The sequence below is a fragment of the Hypanus sabinus genome, chromosome 6 (assembly GCF_030144855.1).
Source record: "Hypanus sabinus isolate sHypSab1 chromosome 6, sHypSab1.hap1, whole genome shotgun sequence".
Taxonomy (NCBI): domain Eukaryota; kingdom Metazoa; phylum Chordata; class Chondrichthyes; order Myliobatiformes; family Dasyatidae; genus Hypanus; species Hypanus sabinus.
In genome coordinates, this window is record NC_082711.1 from 57,854,907 (window position 1) to 57,880,739 (window position 25,833).

Consider the following 25,833-nt stretch of genomic DNA (forward strand, 5'->3'; position numbering starts at 1 on the left):
GTGCACTTTATGCAGTAGTCTAGTGTAGCTTTCTCTGTTTTTTTTTTACATAGTTCAGTCTAGTTTTTGAACTGTGTCATGTAACACCATGGTCCTGAAAAACGTTGTCTCCTTTTTACTATGTATTGTACCAGCAGTTATGGTCAAAATGACAATAAAGTGACTTGACTTGACTTGATTTGTGTGGGGAGAAGAGTTGCCAACATCTTGGGTTGAAATCCTGCACCAGGACAGAGAGCGGAGAGGAGGAATGGCCAATAGAATGACAAGAGATGGGGATGTTGTAAAAGGAACACAAGCTGATTGGTGGACTAGCAGGCAGAAGGATGATGGGCAAATAAAAACTGGGCAGAGTTTATGGGAATGTGGGGAGATCTGAATGGGTTAAAAAGAATTAATGTGCTGATAGTGCAGACACTATTGGCCTAAGGCCTGCTTCTAAGTTAAATCCTTCTATTTCTCAATGGCAAGGGTTCCAAACCTGGGGTCCACAGATCACTTCGGTTAATGTTGAGTCTCATTGACATAAAACATGCTGGGAAGCCCTGTTCTGTGGGATAGTAACCTGACAGTAGAACTTCATTCAATCACAAGTGAGAGAAACTGAGCAATCTTTTCTTTTGTACCTATGACTGTGCTTTGAGAAAGGATAAATTAACAGTCTTGTTGTGAAGGTCCAAAGAATTTTACACTAAGTTCAAAATGATGAAGGTCAATCAGGATTTGGGGCTTTTAGTTTGAAAAAAAGAACACCACATAGGTATGTGTGACAGGCAGGTTTGTGGAAACTATATTAAACTGAAAAGGTTAGTGAGTGCAAATGTAGGTCTCTTATGAATTAATGAAATCATAGAGGATAGGCAACGGACAGCAATTTAAATTAAATACGTGATTTGCAAAAAACATTTCTTAAAAGAATAAAACAGAACCAGAAAAAATTATTTTAAAAAAATAATCAAATCTCAGAAAGGTTTGTAAAGTTTCCAGAAAGGTGGTACAGCTAAGGTTTCAGAGTGTTTTAAAATTCAGAAAAGGCAGACTGAAAAATTGATTAAAAGAATAAACCATTCAGAAGCAAAACTTCTACACACAAGTCAAGCTGAAAAGGTTAGTGAGTGCAAATGTAAGTCCCTTGGGAATTAAGGATATCAGAGGAATTAAACAGACACATTTATCCACAATGTCAAAGCCCAAAATAAATCTCCCTGAACTTACTGGGACAGTTCAAATAAAGAAAGAAATTTGATGTTAGTAGAAAAAAACAACTACTAGCAAAATTAACAAGCCTGAACACTGATGAATATTAACGATTGAAAATCTACATCCCAGGGTTTTAAATAGAATGAATGATTTGGTTATCATGTTCCAGAATTCCAAAGGTTCCTGTGTGATCCAAATTCTTAAGAAAGGAAGGAGAGAAAAATTACAATCAACCTGCTAGCCTGCACATAATGTATCTTTCTATTTGTAGGGTAAACTGCTCTGAATGCAATATTCCAGGTCTTCATAACATTGCAGTAAACCATTGCCAGTTTTGTATTTTTGTGATGAACGGCATATACCTGTCTGGACACGCCTCCTGCTGACTGCTCCTGTGGCTCCTCCCACTGACCCCTGTATAAAGGCGATCAAGGCCTGAGCCCGGCCTCTCAGTTTCCAGGATGTAGTATGGTGGTCACTCACTGTTTGTTCCTTCTTCCAGTCAATAAAAGCCGATATCTCGCCTTACGTCTCAGAGTGAGTTATTGATGGTGCTGTAGCGGTGTGCTACACGCAGCGCTAAAATTACGACACGGTAACTGCAGTCGAAGGAAAAACTATTCGAAATCCTCAGCCTTACTTTTAAGCCTCCCTCAACCTGCCCCCCGTGGCGCAGAGGCTCCAAAGCTCTGTGCTCACAAACCCCCGTAGGCTATCTAATTATGAGCCGGTTCGGATGTGCCAGGAAATGGGTCGCCACAGTGCATCAATTTTTACCCTTTATTTCAATATCATTGAAGGTCAATATTATGTTTCCTTTCTTAATGTTATTCTGTACTTGCACATTAACTTCAGTAATTCTGGGTGTTTAGAGGGGAAGCCAGATCCCTCTAAACATCAAAGATTTTCAACCTCTTAACAATTAAAAAAACCCTCAATTTTTCTATCAAACTGGGTGACATTAGGTTTTTCTACATTATATTCCAATTACCATTTCCTCACCAAGTCAAGTCAAATCACTTTTTATTGTCATTTCGACCATAACTGCTGGTACAGTACATAGTAAAAATGAAACAACTTTTTTTCAGGACCATGGTTTTACATGACACAGTACAAAAACTAGACTGAACTACATAAAAAAAACGGGGGGAAAAAAACACGAGACTACAGACCTACCCAGGACTGCATAAAGTGCACAAAACAGTGCAGGCATTACAATAAATAATAAACAAGGGCAGTAAGGTGTCAGTCCAGGCTCTGGGTATTGAGGAGTCTGATAGCTTGGGGGAAGATACTGTTACACAGTCTGGTTGTGAGAGCCCAAATGCTTCAGTGCCTTTTCCCAGACAGCAGGGGGGAGAAGAGATTGTATGAGGGGTGTGTGGGGTCCTTCGTAATGCTTTTTGCTTTGCGGATGCAGCGTGTAGTGTAAATGTCCGTAATGGCGGGAAGAGTGACCCCGATGATCTTCTCAGCTGACCTCACTATCCACTGCAGGATCTTGTGATCCGAGATGGCGCAATTTCCAAACCAGGCAATGATGCAGCTGCTCAGGATACTCTCAATACAACCCCTGTTATAGATATGTTACATACAGGAAGCATTGCTGAAATAAACAATGCCATTGTAGCTATCGAAATTGTACTGAACACCTGCTGTTACTTTTAATCTTAGATGTTTGCTAATTGTGATACAGCATGGAAAAGGCCGTTGCAGCCCTTCGAGCCACTCCACCCAGCAATCCCCCAATTTAATCCTACCCTAATCACGGGACAATTTACAATCACCAATTAACCTACCAATCGGTACATCTGTGGAACGAGGGAGGAAACCGAAGCACCTGGAGGAAACCCGGGCAGAACATACAAACTCTTTATAAGCAGTGGTGGAAAATGAATCCGGGTCACTGGTACTATGAAACATTATGCTAACCACTACGTCCCCGTGCTGACCCAAGTCTGATGTACTTTGAATTTGGCAGACTCCACCCACCAGGAGGGTCTCCAGGAAAAAGCTGGCTCATTGTGATAAATAGAGACTTTTCTACCATCAGCTTCAATATCTCTCCAGTGACTAAGATGACAATCACAGCAAGTATGACATGTTTCTTTATTATTCCTTATATTTCACATTGCACTTATTTCTCTCTTTAACTTTGAGACATTACTCCAGCTCCTTTGACAAAATATTTGGTAAACAATTAAGGTGACAACAGAGAAGAATGAGTATTTCACGTACAACATGCTGAGATTGCTTTCTTTGAAATTAATATTCCAGAGCACACTTCATATATCTTTTACAAAATAATTTATAGCACTCCTCCGAAAACTTACCATTCGTTCGCTTCGTATCTAAAAGCATGCCAAGATTTTGGGCTAAGTTCTGAGCGAGTGTGACAGCCATTTGATGTGCATTTCCAAACTGAAACAAAACATCACCAATTGAAATAAGAGCTCACAGAAAAATTCTCTTCAATTCCCAGTTCCCTGTTAAGAGACCCGTTGTTTTACTGCCTCTGAAATACAGGAACGTGGTGTCAGTGCATCAGCTACCCAGCCAACATCATCCCGAAAATGATGACATGCTGCACTGGCATAGAAATTGCCAAAGCTTTCTACTCTCAGCTGGAACAAATCCTCGGCATCCCAATTGTTAATACATTTACATCAAGGTAGCTGTCCCTCATGGAACCTACAGTAAAACTCCAAAAATTCACTGCCTGACCATTTGGATATCCCAATGGTTCAGTGTCAGGTGCAATGGGTCATGATTTCTGCCATTGCTTTCACAGCCTAGTTCTCTTGCTCCCTTTAAACTCACGGACTTCTCTTTCCCATGTGCACTTGAAATTTATTGTTTCCTGTCTGCCTCACACCCTTTAAAGTTACTGGGATCATTGGAAAATCTTATGACTCTACTGTGCAACAGTTTTTAAAAAGTGGACTACGAGTGTATTAGAGAATTGATAATCTGGAAAATCTGCTGGTTCGGCACCAAAGCTCCAAATATGTGGAATTAACAGTTTTACCGCACAACTACACTTGCAGCATGGCTAGATTTCAATCTGCAGATCTCCAGGACAGGAGTAGAAACATGTAGGGCATGCAGATGCACAAATTGGCTGTCAGTATGACCACTTCAATACAATTTCAGTACCGACCACCGAAGTGGGGAAGCTGGAGAAATTAAGAAGCTGGTACTTAAGACAGTGAGGGACAAAGGGAGAAACTGCAGGATGATGTCAACATATCCACAGACTGGTCAGCTGGGAAGGAAGAGGAAGCAGTCGAGAGAGTTGGACCACGGGCATTTGGATCCAGTTCAATTTCCAAATTAGACCAGGAATGGTAAAAGCAGAGCTGTCTGGTGATTTGAAATACTTTTTGTCCCTGCCCTTTTACCCATGTACAGTCATTCCTTTCCGTCCAGATTCTCACATCCTCATCAGTTTGCCCCGATGAGTAACTGTTTTGTTGCAGGATTTTTACAAGAACTAATTCTGCCTTCCTCCTTATTTTGTTTCAGAACATCACTTCTCTCATGTGAACAGTCATGGGGAGGGGGAGAGAGAGGGGGAGGAGGAGGGGGAGAGAGAGGGGGAGGAGGAGGGGGAGAGAGAGGGGGAGGAGGAGGGGGAGATATTGTCCAGAGGTACTGGGAGTTGGGTTGGGGAGGAAAATAGGAATCCTTGAAGTTAACATAAAAATGAGAATAGCAGAGTTTGGACCCGAATAGTGGCGAGTGAGACAGAGATATAGTCAGAGTCTCTGTGTAAGTGCAGATAACCTTATCTCTGATCTCCTTCCCTGTCTGTTGATGGTGCAAAGCATCGGAACACAGTCAAACACAGAGAAATGTAAGGTTTTCTAGACTGCAATTTAGTGTATAATTAAGGTCACAAACTTACAGCATTATTATCTTAGCGCATGGCTTTGGTAAGATTACATCTTAAGTAGCTTTTGTTTCCTTACCTATGAAAGAGATTAAGTTTTCTACTGATGGAGGGCAGGAAAGAATCACCAGACTAGTTGACCCAGGGATGGCAGTTCATCAGCACTTTCTCGGCAACTAAATTGTGACTCAGCCTGCAAAGCCCATATTTTTGAATGAATACAAGTAAATGGGCTGAACAGGCAAAATGGTCTGCTTCGCTTCCTTATCTTCCAAGTGCTTTCTTAACAGCAGATAAGAAATGAAGCCCTTCAATTCACAAATCCCAGAATATTTACATCACTTATGTCCTTTGTCGCAACATTTGATCCATTGGGTTCAAACTAGATGCTCCCACTCCTCACAGCCTTGAAATTTTGCCACTTTGTCTTGCACTGAAGTCCAGGAATGCTATGGACCCCAAAAGCTAAAACCCATGTTAGTACAATTATAACCTCATTCAGCAGTTAACATGGGCTAATGTACCAATCCAGCTCTAAGAAGATTGATCGCATTAAAAATGGTGAGTTGCCGTGAAATGCAGATGTCAACAAGATTGACCCTCCTTCCTGATGCACTGGTTGTGCAGCTCCATCCAATTCCCATCATCAGAACTTCTCCCCACACTCTCTCCTAAGGCTGAAAAATTTTGCAATTCATTTCTTTCAGAAATACAGCTATTAAATTAATATGATCCAAGCAAATGGCTTGAATTTGAATTGCAGCTGTCATTTTGACCATCTTTCAAAATGGTGAGAGCAAATAAAGCCAGTATATTTCAGAGAAACATAGGTTTTAATCAGAACTGTGTCTTGGCAAATTCTAAATTACTGGATCTGAATAACGTACCTCCAAGTACAAGTTTAAAGGGAACATTCAACAATTACCTCTGCTTATGTGTTAAAATGTTAGGAGACTTTCAAGTTACTTCACTCTGTAACTTTCTCCTTTTTGTTAATAGACCTTCACTAATAGAAACATTTTAGAATTCCATAAATGTTCCTCGAGATAATCTGCATATTGTTTATTCTGTTCACTGTAAACAGATCTGTGCACAATACTGTTTAGGTCAGGTGCACAGTTGTCAAGTTATATTGTCTGCATGTTGACACTGTAGTGAAATACCACTGGACTCACTACTGGTTGAATGAATTGTTAAATATGTAAAATACAGTGGACTCTGGTTAACTTGTACATTAGTTAATCAGGGCAGCCATTTATATGGGACAACTCTTAAAGAACAAAAATAGATTGAGAAAATAGCTAGGATCCCATTTATATGCACTTGTATGGCCATTAACACGACATGCTTAGAGTGATCAGTTTTTAAATAGTGTCAGTTGCATGAGCTTGTGTTCACAAAGCAGTGATTTTCGGCATTTATAGTTGATGAGAAATAAGCGATTGGACAATTTGGAACTGTTGCGCTCAGAAACAATTATGAAGAATTATGAATTATGAAGAATTTGAAGGTATCAATAATGTTACAATAAAAATGAAAACTTGAAGGGTGCAGTCATCTAAAACTTTGTATGTAGGCAGGCCATTATCTGCACTGATATTGTTCATTTATAATCAATCCAAAGAACACAGCAGATGAACTCCTCTGTCAATTGTACTCAGTTTATTGTCCTGTAGAGGTATTGGTAATGTTCCAATTTGTGCTATATTTCATTTAAATACATATATTGTGTTACGTACTCGTGACACATGACAGTGGTACCCTTGTCACGTAACTGGGGTTGAAGCTATACTGGACTTGAGGTAATGGTCTTGTGATGGTGGAGTGACGTCATTTTCCCACCAGTAGAGATCATGTGACAGGTTTTTTTTTCAGGTTATAAAAGGAAGACCCCACCCTGTGAGGAGGGGCAGTTCGTGGCTGGATTTGCCAAGTTGACTTCATGCCACTGCGTGATTTAATGTGATGACGCAGTTTAGTTGAAAGATGAAGTTTTATCTAATGCCTAAAGTTTAAAAGGTCATTGCCAGCAGGTTCTTTACAATTCTGCTAGTTTGAGAATCAGTGGAGAGTGAAGATCAGAGTTCGGGAGTTAAAGATCGAGGAGAATCGATTTCTACGGTGAAACGGGTTCAACATTCGGAAAGGAATTCTTTGAGTGTTCTCGTGTTAATCTCTGCGGGATAGCAGAAGATTGAGGACAGTGTGATAAAGGAAAGGTCAGTGCTTTTAAGCAGTTTCGTCTCATTTCGTAAATTCTTCGTGGGAAAAGTTTGACGCCGGGGATCGAAGCAAAGCGACGTGAAAGAGAATTTAAATCGTCTTATAAAGTCTCTCCTTTTAAATGGACTGTGAGCATATCGAACTTTTGCCAATACCACTTTAAAGAACTGTTTTTGCAATATCACTTTAAGAACTGTTTGAGCTGCCGCACAGCGGTTGATTTCCAGTTACGTTAGTGTTTGTTTACTTTTGGGGGGGGTTTGTTTTCTGTGTTTAATAAGCGTGTTGTTTGTTATAAAAAACCCTTGTCGAACTCATATATTTATTGTTGCCTGAATACGTAACATAACTATGGGGGATGCGTCCGGATTGGATCGTTTGAGTTTATATGCTTGCTAACTTTTGAATCGGTGTTTTGGAAAAGGGGAACACTCGGTTCTTTTGTGTGATTGGCTTGTAAGTGGTATTCGGCAACAATGAATATTGATGAGTTTCTGGCTTCGCCAGATGCGGAGTTGTTAGCGAAGGCGGAAAAAACTGAGGTGTCTGAGATAGCTAGTAGATTGCAACTTAAAGGTATTTTGCAGACTACATCTAAGGCTGTTATACAGAGAAAAATCGCGTCACACTATGTGGACTTGGGTGTTTTTGATGAATCGATTTTAGGGTCGTTTCCAATAAGTAATCTGGAGATGCAGTAGCAAATCGAACAAATGAGGTTGGAACAAAGTAAAGCTGAATTGGAGAGGTGTAAATTGGAGGCGGATCAAAAGAAGAGGGAATTTGAATATGCAATGGAGGAATTAAGGTCTGGGAATCAGTCTTCTGGTTCAAGAAAACCGTTTGTTGCTAGTCAAGAAATTAAATTGGTCCCTCTATTTAGTGAAACAGAAGTGGAAAGATATTTTCAACATTTTGAAACTATTGCTCGGATGTCAGAGTAGCCGAAAGATAAATGGTCAGTGTTGTTACAGAGTGTAATTAAAGGTAAAGCACAACAAGTTTACACAGCTTTAACTGCTGCACAAGCACTTGATTATATTGTGAAGATGCATATCCTAAACGCATACGAATTAGTCCTAGAAGCTTATAGGGAAAGATTCAGAAGTTTGAAAAAGTCTGTGGAAAAAACTTATGTGGAATTTGCCTATGATAAAGCTATGTGTTTTCAGAGATGGGTTTCTTCTAAAAATGTAAATGGGGACTATGATACATTGAGAGAGCTGATTTTAATGGAGGAATTTAAAAGAAGCATTCCTGTTGAAGTAGGGACCTACTTAAATGAGAGGGATACTGATAAATTGCAGGACTGTGCTAGATTAGCTGATGAGTATGTTTTAATCCATAAGAATAAATTTCCTCAGGGCAGAAATTTTAAGAGGAAAAATAACATGGAGACTCAAGGTAAATCAGAAATTAAATCAGAGGTTAATGAGAAAGGTAAGGAAGAAGGAAAGCCTGTGAAGGAAAGACAGTTTGGTCTTATTTGTAACTATCGTAAGAAGCCTGGCCATGTAATAGCTAACTGTTTCAGATTGAAAAAGAAAGAGAAGGAAGCAGTTCCAGATGCTTGTGTGCAACATACTGAAGCACCTGTAAAGTTACAGGGTTTGATAAACACAAATGAGGCTTTGTCAGAGTCTGACCAAGTTAGAAAAGGATATGATCATTTTATAACTGAAGGGTTTCTATCCTTGAAAGAAGGATCTACTCTGGTGCCAATAAGAATCCTTAGGGATACTGGTGCTTCTCAATCACTGATTTTAGACAGTGTGTTGAAGTTTAATGAAGAGTCTGATACTGGTGAGGTAAATTACATAAGAGGTGTTGTGAGTGTTTTTATGCCTGTACATTTACATAAAGTAAATTTAAAGTCAGGGTTAGTTACAGGATTTGTTAAAGTAGGATTACAGCATAGCTTACCTGTGAAGGGTATTTCTTTATTGTTAGGTAATGACTTGGCAGGTGGACAAGTTTTTCCTGAAGTGCATTTGACAATGGATTCAGAGGAACCAGAGTTGAATTCTAACACAGATTCTTCCTGTGTTGTGACTAGAGATATGGCTAAAAAAAGATTGATGCGCAGAATGAGGTTGTTACTCAGGACTGTTCAACTCAGGATTCGAGTTTTGAGGATGTGTCAGAGACTTTCTTATCTTCATTGTTTGAACAAGATTCTTGGAGTAAGTCTGACTATAAAGATTTATCTCTGTCTCGGAAGGAGATGATAGCAGAGCAGAATAGAGACTCTGAGATTATAAAATTAAGAGAGCAGGCTTTACTAGATAGTGAAATTGAGAAGGTGCCAGTAGGATATTACTTGGAAAAAGGAGTGTTAATAAGGAAGTGGAGATCGCCTACAATTCCTGCAAGTGAGGATTGGAATGTTGTTTACCAGGTAGTTGTCCCGAAAGTTTATCGAAATGAGATTTTGACTTTAGCTCATAGTGTGCCTTTAGGTGGACATTAAGGGGTAAGGAAAACTGTGGACAAGATTTTAAAACATTTTTACTGGCCTTGTCTAAGAAAAGATGTGGCGATGTTTTGTAAAACGTGCCATACTTGTCAAATTGTGGGTAAACCAAATCAGGTTACACCAGTAGCTCCATTACAACCTATCCCAGCATTTGGTGAACCATTTTCTAAAGTTATTGTAGATTGTGTTGGTCCATTACCAAAGACAAAAACTGGTTATCAGTATTTGTTGACTATCATGTGTACTTCGTCTAGGTTTCCAGAGGCAGTACCACTTAGGAATATAAAAGCTAAAACTGTGACAAAGGCCTTTATAAATTTTTTTTTACTTATTTTGGATTACCTAAGGAGATACAAACTGATCAAGGCAGTAATTTTATGTCTGGATTGTTTCAACAGATAGTTTATAAATTAGGAGCTAAGCAAATCACTTCATCTGCATACCATCCAGAATCGCAAGGTGCCTTGGAGAGGTTTCATTCTACCCTCAAGAATATGATTAGGACATTTTGTGTGGAAAATGAAAGTGACTGGGATGAGGGTATAAACTTACTTTTATTTGCAGTAAGGGAATCGGTACAGAAATCTTTAGGTTTTAGTCCATTTGAACTTGTGTTCGGGCATAGAGTTAGAGGACCTTTAGCTTTATTGAAAGAACAGTGGATTAGTAAGGATGTACACAATAATTTGTTGGACTATGTTTTGAAATTTAAGGACAGGTTACATAAAGCTTGTAGCTTAGCTAAGGAAAATTTAAAGTTGGCTCAGGAGAAAATGAAGACTTGGTATGATAAAGAAGCTAGGATGAGGATGTTTAAGGCTGGAGATAAGGTATTGGTTCTTTTCCCAGTGCACACAAATCCTTTACAAGCTAGATTTCATGGTCCTTATGAAATTGTGTCTAAAATCAATGATGTGGATTACGTGATAAAAACTTCAGATCGTAGAAGGTCAACACAACTTTGCCATATAAATATGATAAAACCATATTTTAAGAAACAATCTGATACTCTGACTATTGTGGTTAGTGAGAATGAGTTTGATTTAACTAGGAACATGATAGATGATTCATCTGACTTTCATTCTAAATCCAACATTCTTTCTGTTAGGTTACCAAATTCAACCATTCTGGAAAATATTGATGAGAAATTAGTACATTTACAGCTAGAGCAGAAACAACAGATGAAGGAGTTAATTTTTAAATATAAGGAGTTGTTTCCAGATGTTCCGAGAAGGACTACTATAGCTTCACATGATGTAGATGCTGGAGATGCCAAACCTATTAAACAACATCCATATAGGATGAACATAGAAAAATGTGAACTTGGTGAGAAAGAAATTGAATATATGTTAGAGAATAATATCATTAGACATTCTAACTCGAATTGGAGTTCGCCATGTGTTATGGTGCCAAAACCAGATGGTAGTAGTAGGTTTTGTACGGATTATAGGAAGGTGAATGCTGTAACGAAAACAGATACATATCCAATTCCTAGAGTAGATGATTGTGTAGATAAAGTTGGAAAAGCAAAGTTCCTGACAAAGATTGATTTATTGAAAGGGTATTGGTGTGTTCCATTAGCAGACAGAGGTAGAGAGATTTCTGCATTTGTAACTCCATCTGGGTTATATGAGTATAATGTTCTTCCATTTGGGATGAATAATGCCCCAGGTACTTTCCAGAGGATGATTAACTCTGTGATTCAGGGATTGAAAGATACTGATGCTTATATTGATGATTTAGTGACAGGAAATGATACTTGGGAAGCACGCATTATTGCGATGGAGAAATTGTTTGAAAGGCTTTCAAAAGCTAACTTAACTATTAATTTAGCTAAGAGTGAATTTGGACATACCACTGTGACTTACCTTGGTTATGTTGTGGGTCAAGGTAAGGTAGCTCCTGTTCAGGCAAAAGTTCAGGCAATTTTAGAGATTCCGACTCCAACGGGGAAAAAAACTCTCAGAAGATTTTTGGGAATGGTAGGACATTATCGGAAATTTTGTAAGAATTTTGCTAATGTTGCCCTTCCATTAACTAACCTTCTGCAGAAGAATGAGAAGTTTGTGTGGACAGTGCCTTGTCAAGAAGCATTTGAAAAATTGAAAACAATGATATGTCAGCAACCTGTGCTTAAGGCACCTGACTTTGGAAAACCTTTTTCATTGGCTGTGGATGCTAGTGATGAGGCTGCAGGAGCAGTATTAATGCAAAGGAATGAGGGTGATGAGGTTGATCATCCAGTAGCTTACTTTTCCAAGAAATTTAATAAGCATCAAAGAAACTATTCGACAATAGAGAAAGAATTGTTATCTCTTGTTTTAGCTTTGGAATATTTTGAGGTATATGTTGGTACAACTCAAAAACCACTTATTGTTTACACTGATCATAATCCGTTAGTTTTTCTGAGTAAGATGAAAAACAAAAACAGAAGATTATTAAATTGGAGTTTGATGTTACAAGAGTACAGATTATGATAACTCATATTAAAGGTAAAGATAATGTGGTTGCTGATTGTCTATCTCGATGTTGAATGTACAATGCAATTTTTTTATGGTGTGTTTTTTTTCAATTGTAACACTCCTACTGTATTGTGAGTTATAAGCTGTTATATGATGGTATTGTATATTGTGTATGTTATAAAATTTATACCTTTGTTTTTCTTGTAAGCAATTGTTAAAAATTTTTGTTCTTGTCAGACCAAAAATGTTTTTTTTGGAGGGAGGTGTTACGTACTCATGACACATGACAGTGGTACCCTTGTCACGTGACTGGGGTTGAAGCTATACTGGACTTGAGGTAATGTTCTTGTGATGGTGGAGTGATGTCATTTTCCCGCCAGTAGAGATCATGTGACAGGTTTTTTTATCAGGTTATAAAAAGAAGACCCCACCCTGTGAGGAGGGGCAGTTCGTGGCTGGATTTGCCAAGTTGACTTCATGCCACTGCGTGATTTAATGTGATGACGCAGTTTAGTTGAAAGATGAAGTTTTATCTAATGCCTAAAGTTTAAAAGGTCATTGCCAGCAGGTTCTTTACAATTCTGCTAGTTTGAGAATCAGTGGAGAGTGAAGATCGGAGTTCGGGAGTTAAAGATCAAGGAGAATCGATTTCTACGGTGAAACGGGTTCGACATTCGGAAAGGAATTCTTTGAGTGTTCTCGTGTTAATCTCTGCGGGATAGCAGAAGATTGAGGACAGTGTGATAAAGGAAAGGTCAGTGCTTTTAAGCAGTTTCGTCTCATTTCGTAAATTCTTCGTGGGAAAAGTTTGACGCCGGGGATCGAAGCAAAGCGACGTGAAAGAGAATTTAAATCGTCTTATAAAGTCTCTCCTTTTAAATGGACTGTGAGCATATCGAACTTTTGCCAATACCACTTTAAAGAACTGTTTTTGCAATATCGCTTTAAGAACTGTTTGAGCTGCCGCACAGCGGTTGATTTCTGGTTACGTTAGTGTTTGTTTACTTTTGGGGGGGTTTGTTTTCTGTGTTTAATAAATGTGTTGTTTGTTATAAAAAACCCTTGCCGAACTCATATATTTATTGTTGCCCGAATATGTAACAATTGTTACTCTGTTAAATGGTAGTTGGTCTGTTTTACAGCTTTTAACTATTTTCATGAAACCTTGGCGAATTGGGGCAGCTGCTTAATTGGGCTAAAATGTACTGGTTGGGATGTATCTCAATTTATCAGAATCCACTGTACCCGGTTTGTCTTCAGAGGAGATGAATCCATCTATTTTCCTTTGGCACACTTGGCATTTAACTATTAATTGTACCAGCAATCATCAAACTTTTAAAAATCATGTTTATGAATAATAATTAAAACCATCTGTTCTACCCAATGCTGTATTAGAGGTTAGTGATGGAAGGGTGGGGAAAGAAGTGAAGAAATAAGCAAATTTTTGCCTATTCTCTTTCACTCTTTGATGCAACACAATGGATTTATCAGTGAATTTGCCACTTAAACTAATTTGGAAGCAAGGCTACTTGCTAGCTAATTAAGTCTTCAATTACTTTTTAAAAATGGTGTTTTTAATGAACTGCAGAATGAAAACATAAAAATACTGAAATTAATCCAATTGTTTATTTAAAAATATTTCCCTTCTCCCAAATCCTGTTTTCTTTTGATCATGTGTACACAACAAAGAATGTGAACCTGTGACCTTGCCCTCTGAACTTGATGGTTTCTCCACGTGTCCCTGGAGGACACCGTTCTGCCATTCTCTGAAATGATACAACTGTGCATGGTAGCTTTATTCCAAGAAGCTGAACCTGCATCTGTCTTATCAAGGCAAATTGAATAGAATTTATAATAGTGCAGCAATTTACCTCATTCACTCCTCCACCTTTCAACTGTGAACAAACTCCACCAACATACGCTGCTCCACTCTGGGTTTCAAATGTTGTTCCCCTAAAAGTAATGGTAAATGTATATTAATAGAAATATCAGAGTAATTGTGTGCACCATGTGGGATTCTATACAGATACTCAAAATAGACAAAGTATGGTGATTCGATGGAAATGCTAGCGCTCATTTGTGTCTGCGTTGCAAAAATCTCTTGAACTCTGACCAAATTTAGGATATTGTTCATTCATTGATATCGCCCTTGTGGCTAAAGGGAGCGGGGGTATGGAGAGAAAGCAGGTACAGGGTTCTGAGTTGGATGATCAGCCATGATCATACTGAATGGCAGTGCAGGCTCAAAGGGCCGAATGGCCTACTCCTGCACCTATTTTCTATGTTTCTATTGTAATCTATCCTTTGAATACCTTCCCCACATACAATTTTGACTGTACTATATTTGTTTCATTCCTTACATTATAAATTATCAATAATCAAATGGATTTTGAGTAAAATTCACAGCAAAAGGAATACACCTAACTGAAAACATTAAGTGCCTAGACCACCTTTTACTCCAGGAAATGCAACTGGGATGGGTATTTTCAACGTCAAATATCTTATATGGTGGGACTCACAAAAGCTTGTGGTTTATAACCAGAGGGTTAGAATCTCCATAGGGGTTCTCCCAGCCTGCCACTGTGATTTTTGTGGAAGACTGATCTATGTTCTGGAGGGGAAAAAACATGAATGGATATTTTGGTCTTGAATCTGTGGATTCTCCTAATTTACCACATCTAAAAAAAGAAAAATAATTATGTAAGCCTTGTAGCTAAGTTGTCAGGTGAATAAAATATTTCCGTTCTATTGCTTAAATAAGATTTCCCCATTGATAGGATACGTTTTTGATGCTGTAACTGCTTGAAAGGTTTGAACCTATCTGCATGTCCACATTATGACCAGTAGATGGCGGTGTGGGGCAGCAAGGAATATCATTGCGGTTTGGCACCACACCAGAGGAATTATTCAATGAAATTCCTATGAAAGTTTAAATAGATCTGAATATCTGAAATGCACAGATTTTATTAGTTTTCAGGTAAATTTTTCATCAAACTGCAATTATGTCAATCCTTTTAAATTTCTGTACCAACTCTCATGAAAAACACATGTAAATTACATTTCAGCAACACACACAAAATGCTAGTGGAACGCAGCAGGCCCGGCAGCACCTATAGGGAGAAGCATTGTCGACATTTCGGGCCAAGACCCTTCATCAAGACTAGCTGAAAGGAAAGATAGCAAAGAGATTTGAAAGTAGGAGAGGGAGGGGAAAATGCGAAATGATAGGAGAAGACCGGAGGGGGTGGGGTGAAGCTGAGAGCCGGAAAGGTGATTGGCAAAAGGGATACAGAGCTGGAGAAGGGAAAGGATCATGGGACGAGAGGCCTAGGAGAAAGACAGGGGGAGGGGAGCACCAGAGGGAGATGGAGAACAGGCAGAGTGATGGGCAAGAGAGAGAAAAAAAAAGGAGGGAGGAGAAAAATAAATATGTCAGAGATGGGGTAAGAAGGGGAGGAGGGGCATTAACAGAAGTTAGAGAAGTCAGAGAAGTCAATGTTCATGCCATCTGGTTGGAGGCTACCCAGCCGGTATATAAGGTGTTGTTCCTCCAACCTGAGTGTGGCTTCATCTTAACATAGAGGCAGCCATGGATAGACATATCAGAATGGGAATGGGACGTGGAATTAAAATATATTTACTTTTTTTGTTAAAACATCAGTAATATATTTAAATACCTAGATATCTTATGGAAGCGTTTTTTAAAATTCTATTATATTTTTGCTTCCTCTGTCCCCTGCCTCCTACCGGCAATATAGCTGAAATTTTCCCCAGGGCATCATTCAGGCTGTAACGCAGACTGTCACTTGCTCACGATGGGCTGACCTCTGACTTTTCCCCTGCACTGCCAGTCCTGCTTGGCAGAAGTCCATTGTCAATCCCCACAAACCTGTCCTGAACTCTGGTGATGTTAAGAACTAGGTATTCAATATCCACCTAACAATCCTGTGGAATCAGAGCATGAGAAATAGGAGCAGATTTACGCATTCAGCCCATTGAGTCTGTTCCACTATTCCATCATGGCTGATTTATTAACCTTCTCAAACCCATTCCCCTCTCTTCTCCCCTTAATATTTGAGTCTCTAACTAATCAAGTACCTTTCAACCTCCACTTGAAATATACTCCATAACTTAGCCTTCATAGCTGTCTGTGACGATGAATTCCATGGATTCACTGCCTTCTGGCTGAAGGAATTCCTCCTCAACTCTGCTGTAAAAGGACATTTATCTCCTCTGAGGCTGTGCCCTCTGGTGCTAGACTCACCCACTACAGGAAACATCCTCTCCAGATCCATTCTATCTAGGCCTTTCAATACTCTATAGGTTTCAGTGAGATACCCCTCATTCTTCTAAACTCCAGTGAGTACAGAACCAGAACCATCAAATGCTGCTCATACATTGACCCTTTCATTCCCGGAATCATTCTCATGAACCTCCTCTGGACCCTCTCCATGTTATTTCTTGGAAAAGGGGCCCAAGTCGGCTCACAAGTGTGGTCTGACCAATAGCTTATAAGCTATTAGCAATACATCCACGCTTTTATATTCTTGTCCTCTCAAAACGAATGCTAACAATGCATTTGCCTTCCTTATCACCAACTCAACCTGCAAGGGAATCTTGCACAAGGACCCCTAAGTCGCTTTGCATCACTGATTTTTGAATTTTCTCCCTATTTAGAAAATACATAGTCTATGCCTTTATTCCTTCTACCAAAGTACATGACCATACACTTCCCCACACTACATTTCATCTGCCACTTCTAAAACGATAGAACATAGAATATTACAGCACAGAAACAGGCCTTTTGGCCCTTCCTGGCTGCGTCAAAACATTTTTCTGCCTAGTCCCACTGACCTGCACCTGGACCATATCCCTCCATACACCTCCCATCTATGTACCTGTCCATGTTTTTCTTAAATGTTAAAAGTGAGCCCGCATTTACCACTTCATCTGGCAGCTCATTCCGCACTGCCATCACTCTCTGTGTGAAGAAGCCCCCTCTAATGTTCCCTTTAAACTTTTCCCCCTTCACCTTTAATCCATATCCTCTAGTTTTTTTCTCCCCTAGCCTCAGTGGAAAAAGCCTGCTTGCATTCACTCTATCTACACCCATCATAATTTTATATACTTCTATCAAATCTCCCCTCATTCTTCTACGCTCCAGGGATTAAAGTCCTAACCCATTCAACCTTTCTCTGTAACTCAGTTTCTCAAGTCCAGACAACATCCTTATAAACCATCTCTGCACTCTTTCAACCTTATTGATATCCTTCCTGTAATTTGGTGACCAAAACTGCACACGATACTCCAGGTTCAGCCTCACCAACGCCTTATACAACCTCACCATAACATTCCAACACTTATACTCAATACTTTGATTTATTAGGGCCAATGTACCAAAAGCTTTCTTTACGACCCTATCTACCTGTGATGCCACTTCTAGAGAATTATGTATCTATATCCCAGATAGCTCGGTTCTACTGCACTCCTCAGTGCCCTAACATTTACCATGCATGCTCTACCTTGGTTTGTTCTTCCAAAGTGCAATACCTATTCTCCCAATTTACCCAAGTCCTTCTGCAGATTCTCTGCTTACTCAATACCACCTGCTCTTCTATCTAGCTCTGTATTGTCTGCAAACTTGGTCTCAGAGCCATCATTGTTCAAAGTTCTAAGTAAATTTATTATTAAAGTACATATAAATTGCCATTAATTCCATTATCAACATCATTGATATACAATGTGAAAAGAAGTGGTCCCAATGCCTATTCTTGTGGAACACCATCAGTCACCAGCAGCCAGCCAGAATAGACCCCCTTTTTTCCCCACTGTTTGCCTACTGCCAGTCAGCCAATCTTCTATCCATGTTACTTTCTTTCCGGTAACACCATGGACACCTATCTTGTTAAGCAGCCTCACGTGTGGAACTTTGTCAAAGGCCTTCTGAAAATTGATGTAAACAACATTCATTGACTACTTTGTCTATTCAGCCTGTTATATCCTTAAAGAATTCCAGCAAGATTTCCCCTTATTGAAACCATGCTGACTTTGGCCTACTTTATCATGTGCTTCCAAGTACTCCAAAACCTCATCCTTAATAATAGACTCCAACATCTTCCCAACCACTGAAGTCAATCTAACTGGTCTATAATTTATTTCCTTCTGGCTCCCTTCTCAAAGAGTGGAGTGACATTTGCAATTTTCCAGTCTTCCAGATCCATTCCAGAATCTAGTGATTCCTGCAAAATCATTACAAGTGCCTTCACAATCTCATCAGCTACCTCTTTCAGAACACTGGGTGTAGTCTGTCAGGCCAAGGTGACTTATCTACCTTCAGACCTTTCAGCTTCGCAAGCGCCTTCTCCTTAGTAATAATGTAGGTTTTGTCAAGTAAAAGGGTGGAGGCGTTTCATGTTTCAGAACTGCTGCAGCAACTCATTTATTGAACACCAAAACACGGAACTCAAAGCATGCTAAAAACCCTTTACGTAATTACGTCATCTCGTCAGACCAGCCTCATAAAGGGAAACCCCAACTCAAAGTCGGTGATGGCGAATTCCACCAATTACATTGCCCAATAAAGCTGGCATTGTCAGCCTGTTCTGAGCTTGACAAGCTGTATGGCTTGGATCCTGTGTTCCAAGGGTGGAGGACTCATCCAGAGGTGTGTTAACACATTCCTGGTCATGGTGTGATGGCAGCAGAATCCTCCAAATCTTGGCAGGCCCGTTTAAGGTGATCTACCAAAATATGTTCAGGTTTACCCATCTTACCTAAGATAAAGGTCTTTTCTCCCCATTCCAAAATGCAGAACAAGCCATTGTAAGGGGGCCTAAGGGGATGTTGGAGTGGATTATGCTGGACTAAAACAAAGGAGGTGGAATGCAGGTCAACAGGAACCCAAGAGTGCTGTACGCCATGATGGGAGGTAGGTATAAGTGCAAAGGAGTTGATTTTACTGAGGACGGTGGAACGTTATTGAGAGGCCGACCAGGTGGTCCTGGCGTCAGGAATGAAATCACCGGGTGCTTGTAACAGCTGCCTGAATACCGACCCATCCGCCTACGACTGCAGGTCCTCCTTGGAGCTGTCCTGAGCCCCACAGGACCCACGGGAGCCGATCATGCCAACACTCATCGGTCAGGGAAGCCCTCAGAGCAGCCTTTAAGCAGCGGTGAAGCTACACGCATAGGCCATTGGACAGCGGGTGATAAATGTTGTGATGTATCCTGATGCTGACATTCTGGGCCATCGCAGCCCAGAGATTTGATATGAATTTGGGACTGTGGTCAGAGGAAATAGATGGGGTGCCAAACCGAGCAACCTAATGGTGGTAAATGCTCGAGCCTCATCTGCAGCCATCTTTGATGCCAGGGAGATGACTGGTAGCTACTTGGTGGTACGTTCCACCATGGTAAGGGGATGTGTGAAACCATGGGAGGGACCAACAAGGTCTATATTGACATGGTCAAACTGCCACTCAGTGACCTCAAAAGGTGCCAATGGTACCTGAACATGACTTATTTTTGCCTGCCGGCACTCCACACAGACCACAGTCCAATCACACGCATCCTTTCGAAGGCTATGCCACAGAAACTTTAGTGCAACCGATGCAAGAGGCCATGTCTGGAGCCTCCAGTCTGCAGGTATGATGGGACAAAGGTAACCTGGGTTGGCTCAAGCACTCAAAAAGTATGTGGAGATAGGATACATGTTCAGATCTGGATGAACTGGTGACAAGTAGGTCATCCAAGTAAACAAAAAAAATGCAAGTCTTTTAATATAGAATCAATCAGCTGTTGGAAAGTCTGTGCTGCATTTTTCAACCCAAATGGCATGCACTGAAACCCAAAGAGGCGAAATGGGGTTATCATGGCCAGGTTGGGAATGTCCTCTAAGCACACAGGCCCTAGGTAGCCCCTAAACTAGATCAACTTTAGAAAAAATAGATTTCCCAGCTAGCCATGCTGGAAATTCAAGACTGTGTAGCAATCAGGGATGGTGACCTCGCTAAGGTGTCGGTAATCGCCACATGGGTGGCAACCATCATCAAACTTAGGGACCATACGGTGCGGCAACGCTCAGCGGCTATTCAACTGGCATACAATGCCGAGTCTTCCCATGTTGGCAAACTCAACCTTCACAGTTGCCAGCTTTTCTAGGTCCAGTCTACATGTGCAGGCATGGACTGCTGGGGCCACTTGTGGAAGTGCAGTGTTCAACACCATGTCTGTGACTGCCATGGAGAATGTGGGCTTGGTGAGGTTTGGGAATTCACCCAGCCGTCAAGTAAACTCACATACAGTGTTGCATGCACTTGACAGAGTCATTGCAGGGAACTTACTGGGGGAGCAGGGTAACGACCCAAAGTCCTTGACATCCACAAGCAGTCCTTAAGATTGACCAACAGTCCTTGGGCGCGCAGGAAATCTGCACCAAGCAGCGGTCTAGCCACTTCAGCCAGAACGAAGTTCCATGTGCAACGTCACCCATTGAAGCAGCGTGTTACCCATTGCATCCCATAAGTCTGGATCTCGCCACTGTTGGCGGCCTCCAGTAAGGTTTCATCACTCTTTGCCTTCACATCAATAGGCGATGCTGGCAGCACACTCACTTGAGCACCTGTGTCACACAGGAAGCATCACCCTGAAAGGGTGTCTGTAGTGAACAGTAGTCAAGCCTGGCAGCTGGAACCCATGGTGTTCACAGACCTCTGAAGTCCCGATGCAGTGGCACTGTTAAAACTGCAAGGCGGTCAGCACTTCCTAGTTTTTGTTGCAAATCAAGTGTGATAACAGCACACAGCCAGTGTCACCTGTTTTACAGACGCAGGTGGGGGCTTTACTGACTGGGCTTATTGAGGACTGAGCTAGGATACATGATGAATATATGAAATACAAGTGGCCTGGCGATTTCAGACCAACCTCTTAAAGTGAAACCCCAGCTCAATGCCTGTGGTTGTGAATTATGTACATTTCCATAAATTATGTTATCCTGCAATAACTACACTCAATTCTGCCCCCCAACACTCTTGAATTTCTGGCATATCACTATTGTCTTCCACAGTGAAGAATGACACAAAATACCTACTACGTTCATCCGATATTTCTTTGTCCCCCATTACTACTTCTCCAGCATCATTTTCCAGCAGTTCAATATTCATTCTCATCTCTCTTTTACTCTTATATCTGAAAACACTTTTGGTATCGTCTTTTATATTATTAGCTAGCTTATCTTCATATTTCATCTTTTCTCTCTGTCTAGTTTCGTTTAGTTGCCTTCAGCTGGCTTGTAAAAGCTTGGCACTCCTCTAACTTCCCACTAATTTTTGCTATATTTTGCTTTTATGTTGTCTTTGACTTCTCTTGCCACCCACAGTTGCTTCGTCCTCCCTTTAAGATACCTCTTTAGCTTTGGGATGTAGCTATCTTGCACCTTATGAATTGCTCCCAGAAACTCAGCCATTGGTGTTCTGCCATCATCCTTGCTAGTGTCCCCTTCCAGTTAACTTTGCCCAACTCCTCTCTTATGCCACTGTAATTCCCTTTATCCCACTGTGATACTGACACATCTGACTTTATCTTCTCCTTCTCAATCTGCAGAGTGAATCATCAAAAATTCTGGTGAAAATTAAGTCTGTGAAACAGTGATAGAGCATTGACATAAAGGCTTTGGAGGGGATACGGGTGAAGTTCATGAGGATGTTGCCTGGATTAGAGAGTATTAGTTATAAGTACAGGCAGAAAATATAAAAGCCTGAAAGTGTGAACCACCAGGCTCAAAGGCAGTTTTGCCCCACTGTTACATGACTATTTAATATCACCTAGTACAAGTTGAACTCTTGATCTCACAATCTATGTTGTTATGACCTTGCACCCTATTGTTTATCTTCTCTGTGCTTTCTCTGTCCCATTTGCTCTTTATTCTGCAGCATTATTGTTTTACCTGGTTCTACCTGAATGAACTGTGTAATGATCTGATCTGTATGAACAGTATTAAACAAGCTTTTCACTGTATCTCAGTACATGCAACAATGATAAAACAACTCCAATTCTAATAAACATCACCTAATCAGCACCCCCACCTTACCATAACCATGCAAACACCCAAATTGAACAGAAACCAAATGCAATGGGGAGAAGACGGCTATCACCAGCATTACAGGATTTTCCTGACTCCCTCTGCCTTTGATCGCATCACCATCTCTTCTCTTTCACCTCCTAGTCTGGCACTTTCCTCCTTCCCTCTCCCTACCCACTCCTTTTGCCCTTTGCTAATCTATTCCTTTTCCTTCTGGGCTGCATCATCTCTCACTCCCTTCCCTGTTTCTCCAAAGGAGTTCGCCTTTCAGGACTCGGGCTCTATTCACAATTCAGTGAGATCAGAAGGCTGTGTGTTCACATCCTGTCAGGGGTCAAGCATTTTTGGGCAGTATGATAATGTAGTGGTTAGCATAATGCTTTACGGTATAGGCGACCCAGGTTCAATTCCCGCTGCTGCCTGTAAGGAGTTTGTACATTCTCCCCATGACCATGTGTGTTTCCTTGGCTGCTCTGGTTTCCTCCCACAGTGCAATGTACAGGTTAGTAGGTTAATTGGTCCCATGGAGTAAATCAAGGACTGGTGACGGTATGGCTCAAAGATTCCACGTTGTACTTTAACAATAATAGATCACAGCTTATCTGGGAACTAACCCCATACAACTTCTTCAAAAAATTGTTTCTGTATGCAGATCAGGACTGACAATCCCTTAAATGAGGAGAGCTGGCCCATTCTTGTTGCCTTCTACCCTTCCTCCACCATCCTTGCTGAGAATCAATCAACATCTCTCGGAGGTCATTTCCCTCTTTCAGCAGCCCTACCTCCTCACTCCACAGTGCACTGATAAACAAACTGGAGAAAGTGGAGTACTATCTACTGGAATAGGATAGCTTTCTCTACTTCAAGCCTGCAAAACCATTAAACATCTTTATTCTCCTGCAATGTAAAACTTTCCCTATAACAAATATGATCCCAAGAATGGCTCTGCTGACAAAAGTAAAACATAAATTACACCAATATGGTTAGAATACTGAACATAAAACAGTACAGCACAGAAACAGGTCCATGGACCCATGACATCTGTGGTGATGATAATGGTGCCATATTAAACTAGATCGGTTGCCTCCACATGATCAATATGCCTCCATTCCCTCCATTAGGCACCTGGCTAAATGCCTCACAACTGTAATGGTTGCATCTGCATCCATCAATTCCCCTTGCAGTGGTTTCTAGGCACCTACTACATGGTGTTAAAAATTTACCTGGTACATGTATTTAAACACCCCTCTTCTCATTTTAAATTCTTCTCCTCTAGTATTTGACATTTACACCCTGGGAAAAAAGAATTCCGACCACCTACCCAATCTCACAATTATATATACTATCAAATCTCCCGTCAGCCTTCAATGTTTTAGAGTAAACACTACAACTTTGCACAACCACAACTTATAACTAATACTCTCCAATATCCAGGCAACATCCTGATGAACTTCATTTGCATCATCTCCAAAGCCTCCGCGTCAATGTTCTATCACACATGACAATTCATTTGGGTCAATTCTTTGAAAGAAACTGCCAACTCATTACATCAGAAAAGTTTTGATCCTTGCAAACACCAACACAATCTCAACAGAGAATGACAAAAATATTTCAAATTTAATCACATGCATCCAACTAAAATAAGAAATGTTTTCATGCTTAATTCAGCTCTGGTTCTAAAATCACTTCCAGGAAGGGAGTTGAACATTCTAAACTGTAAACTTAAACGTAAGTTTTCAATGGAATTCTTAATTCAATTTAATCTTCTGCCCAGATCACAATGATATGAATGTGATGTTATCCGAGTTTCATGATTTGGACGTGGCCTATCAGCAGCATCAACAGAGCTTTACCAAGAGGGATTTCTCACAGGTTGGTGGCGGTTATTTAAAAAGGAAGCTTCGAGAGTGTTTGTCCATTGTACGTGGCCAATCAGCGGCTATAACCGGCACACCAACCGTGAGTTGGAGAGCAGAGAAGGTTCAGGCATGAAAGGGAGGCACTGCCTAGCGCAGCGGTCATCGACGGAGTGGTTTGAGACAGAGTGGTAGGACATTGGCTCATTCGGGCTTCGGCGAGGTAAGTGGGTATGTGGACTTCGTTTTTTTTCTCCTTACATTTTTTTTCAGGAATAGAGAGCATGTCTGTAGGGTTAAGTACTTCGCTCTGGGTGTCAGATGTGGGAATCCTGGGAGTCTTCAGGTCTCCCAGATGGCCACGTCTGCACCAGGTGCACCTAGATGCAACTTCTGACAGATCGTGTTAGGGATCTGGAGCTGCGGCTTGATGGCCTACAGCTTATTAGGGAAGGTGTGCAGGAGATAGATAGAAAGGAGTTAGTCACCCCGAGGCTGCAGGAGTTAGACAAGTGGGTGACTGTCAGGGAAGGGATGTGAAGAGCTCAGATAGTAGAGAGCACCCTTGTGGCCAACCCACTCAGTAATCGTTATCTCATTTTGGATGCTTTCGATGGGGGGGGTGACTTGACAGAGGACAACCACAGTGATCGGGTCTCTGGCATTGAACCTGGTTCCATGGTGCAGAAGGGAGAGAAGATGACGAGGAATGCGGTAGTCATAGGGATTCCATAGTGAGAGGAACAGACAGGAGGTCCTGTCAGCCTGATAGAGATACGTGCATGGTGAGTTGCCTCCCAGGTGCCAGGGTACGGGATGTCTCGGATTGGGTGCAGAGTATTCTGAAGGGACAGGAGGAAAAGCCCTCTGTTGAAATTGTGTTGGTACAAGTTGATACCAATGACAGAGGTAGAAAAAGGGAGGAGGTCCTGAAGAGAGAATTCAGGGAGTTGGGTAGGAAGCTGAAAAGCAGTACTTCCAGGGTAGTAATCTCAGGATTGCTGCCTGTGCCACATGCTAAGGAATATAAGAATAGCATGATCAGGCAAATTAATGTATGGCTGAGAGAGTCGTGTAGGGGACAGGGCTTCGGGTTCCTGGATCATTGGGGCACCTTCTTGGGGAGGTACGACCTGTACAAAAAGGACGAGTTACAACTGAATCCAAAAAGGTCCAACATCCTAGCAGGCAGGTATAATAGAGCTGTTAGGGAAGGTTTAAGCTAATTTGGCAAGGGAATGGAAACCAGAGTGATAGGGTTGAGGAAAGGGAAAACAGAAATAAATCAGTGATAACATGCAACAGAGAAATAGAAAGGACAGGCAAGAGATGAGGCTTAATCACAGCCAGTGGGATGAGTTACAAGGCAATAAAGATGTGGTGCAGTTAAAACAGAAAGCAATAAACACTGGACTGAAAGTGCTATATTTAAATGCACGCAACATAAGAAATAAAATGGACAATCTTGAAATTCAGCTACAGATTGGCAAATATGACGTTGTGGCCATCTCTGAATCTTGGCTAAAGGATGGCTGCCATTGGGAGCTGAACATCCAAGGATATACGGTGTACCGGAAAGATAGGTTAGTAGTCAGAGGGGGTGGTGTGATTCTGTGTATAAGAAATAATATTAAATCATTTGAA

General features: G+C 40.9%; 1 protein-coding gene across 4 annotated transcripts in view; it reads right to left on the minus strand.

Moving 5' to 3' along the window:
- adam22 (ADAM metallopeptidase domain 22) overlaps window positions 1–25,833 on the minus strand; it is a 337,659-nt gene that overhangs the window by 119,882 nt on the left and 191,944 nt on the right. For all 4 annotated transcript variants that reach the window (XM_059972204.1, XM_059972203.1, XM_059972205.1 and 1 more), the window contains exons 12-13: window positions 14,125–14,206; window positions 3,534–3,621 (exon numbers count right to left, since the gene is read on the minus strand). In XM_059972204.1, the coding sequence (XP_059828187.1) occupies window positions 3,534–3,621; window positions 14,125–14,206 (170 nt within the window). The remainder of the gene's footprint in view (window positions 1–3,533; window positions 3,622–14,124; window positions 14,207–25,833) is intronic.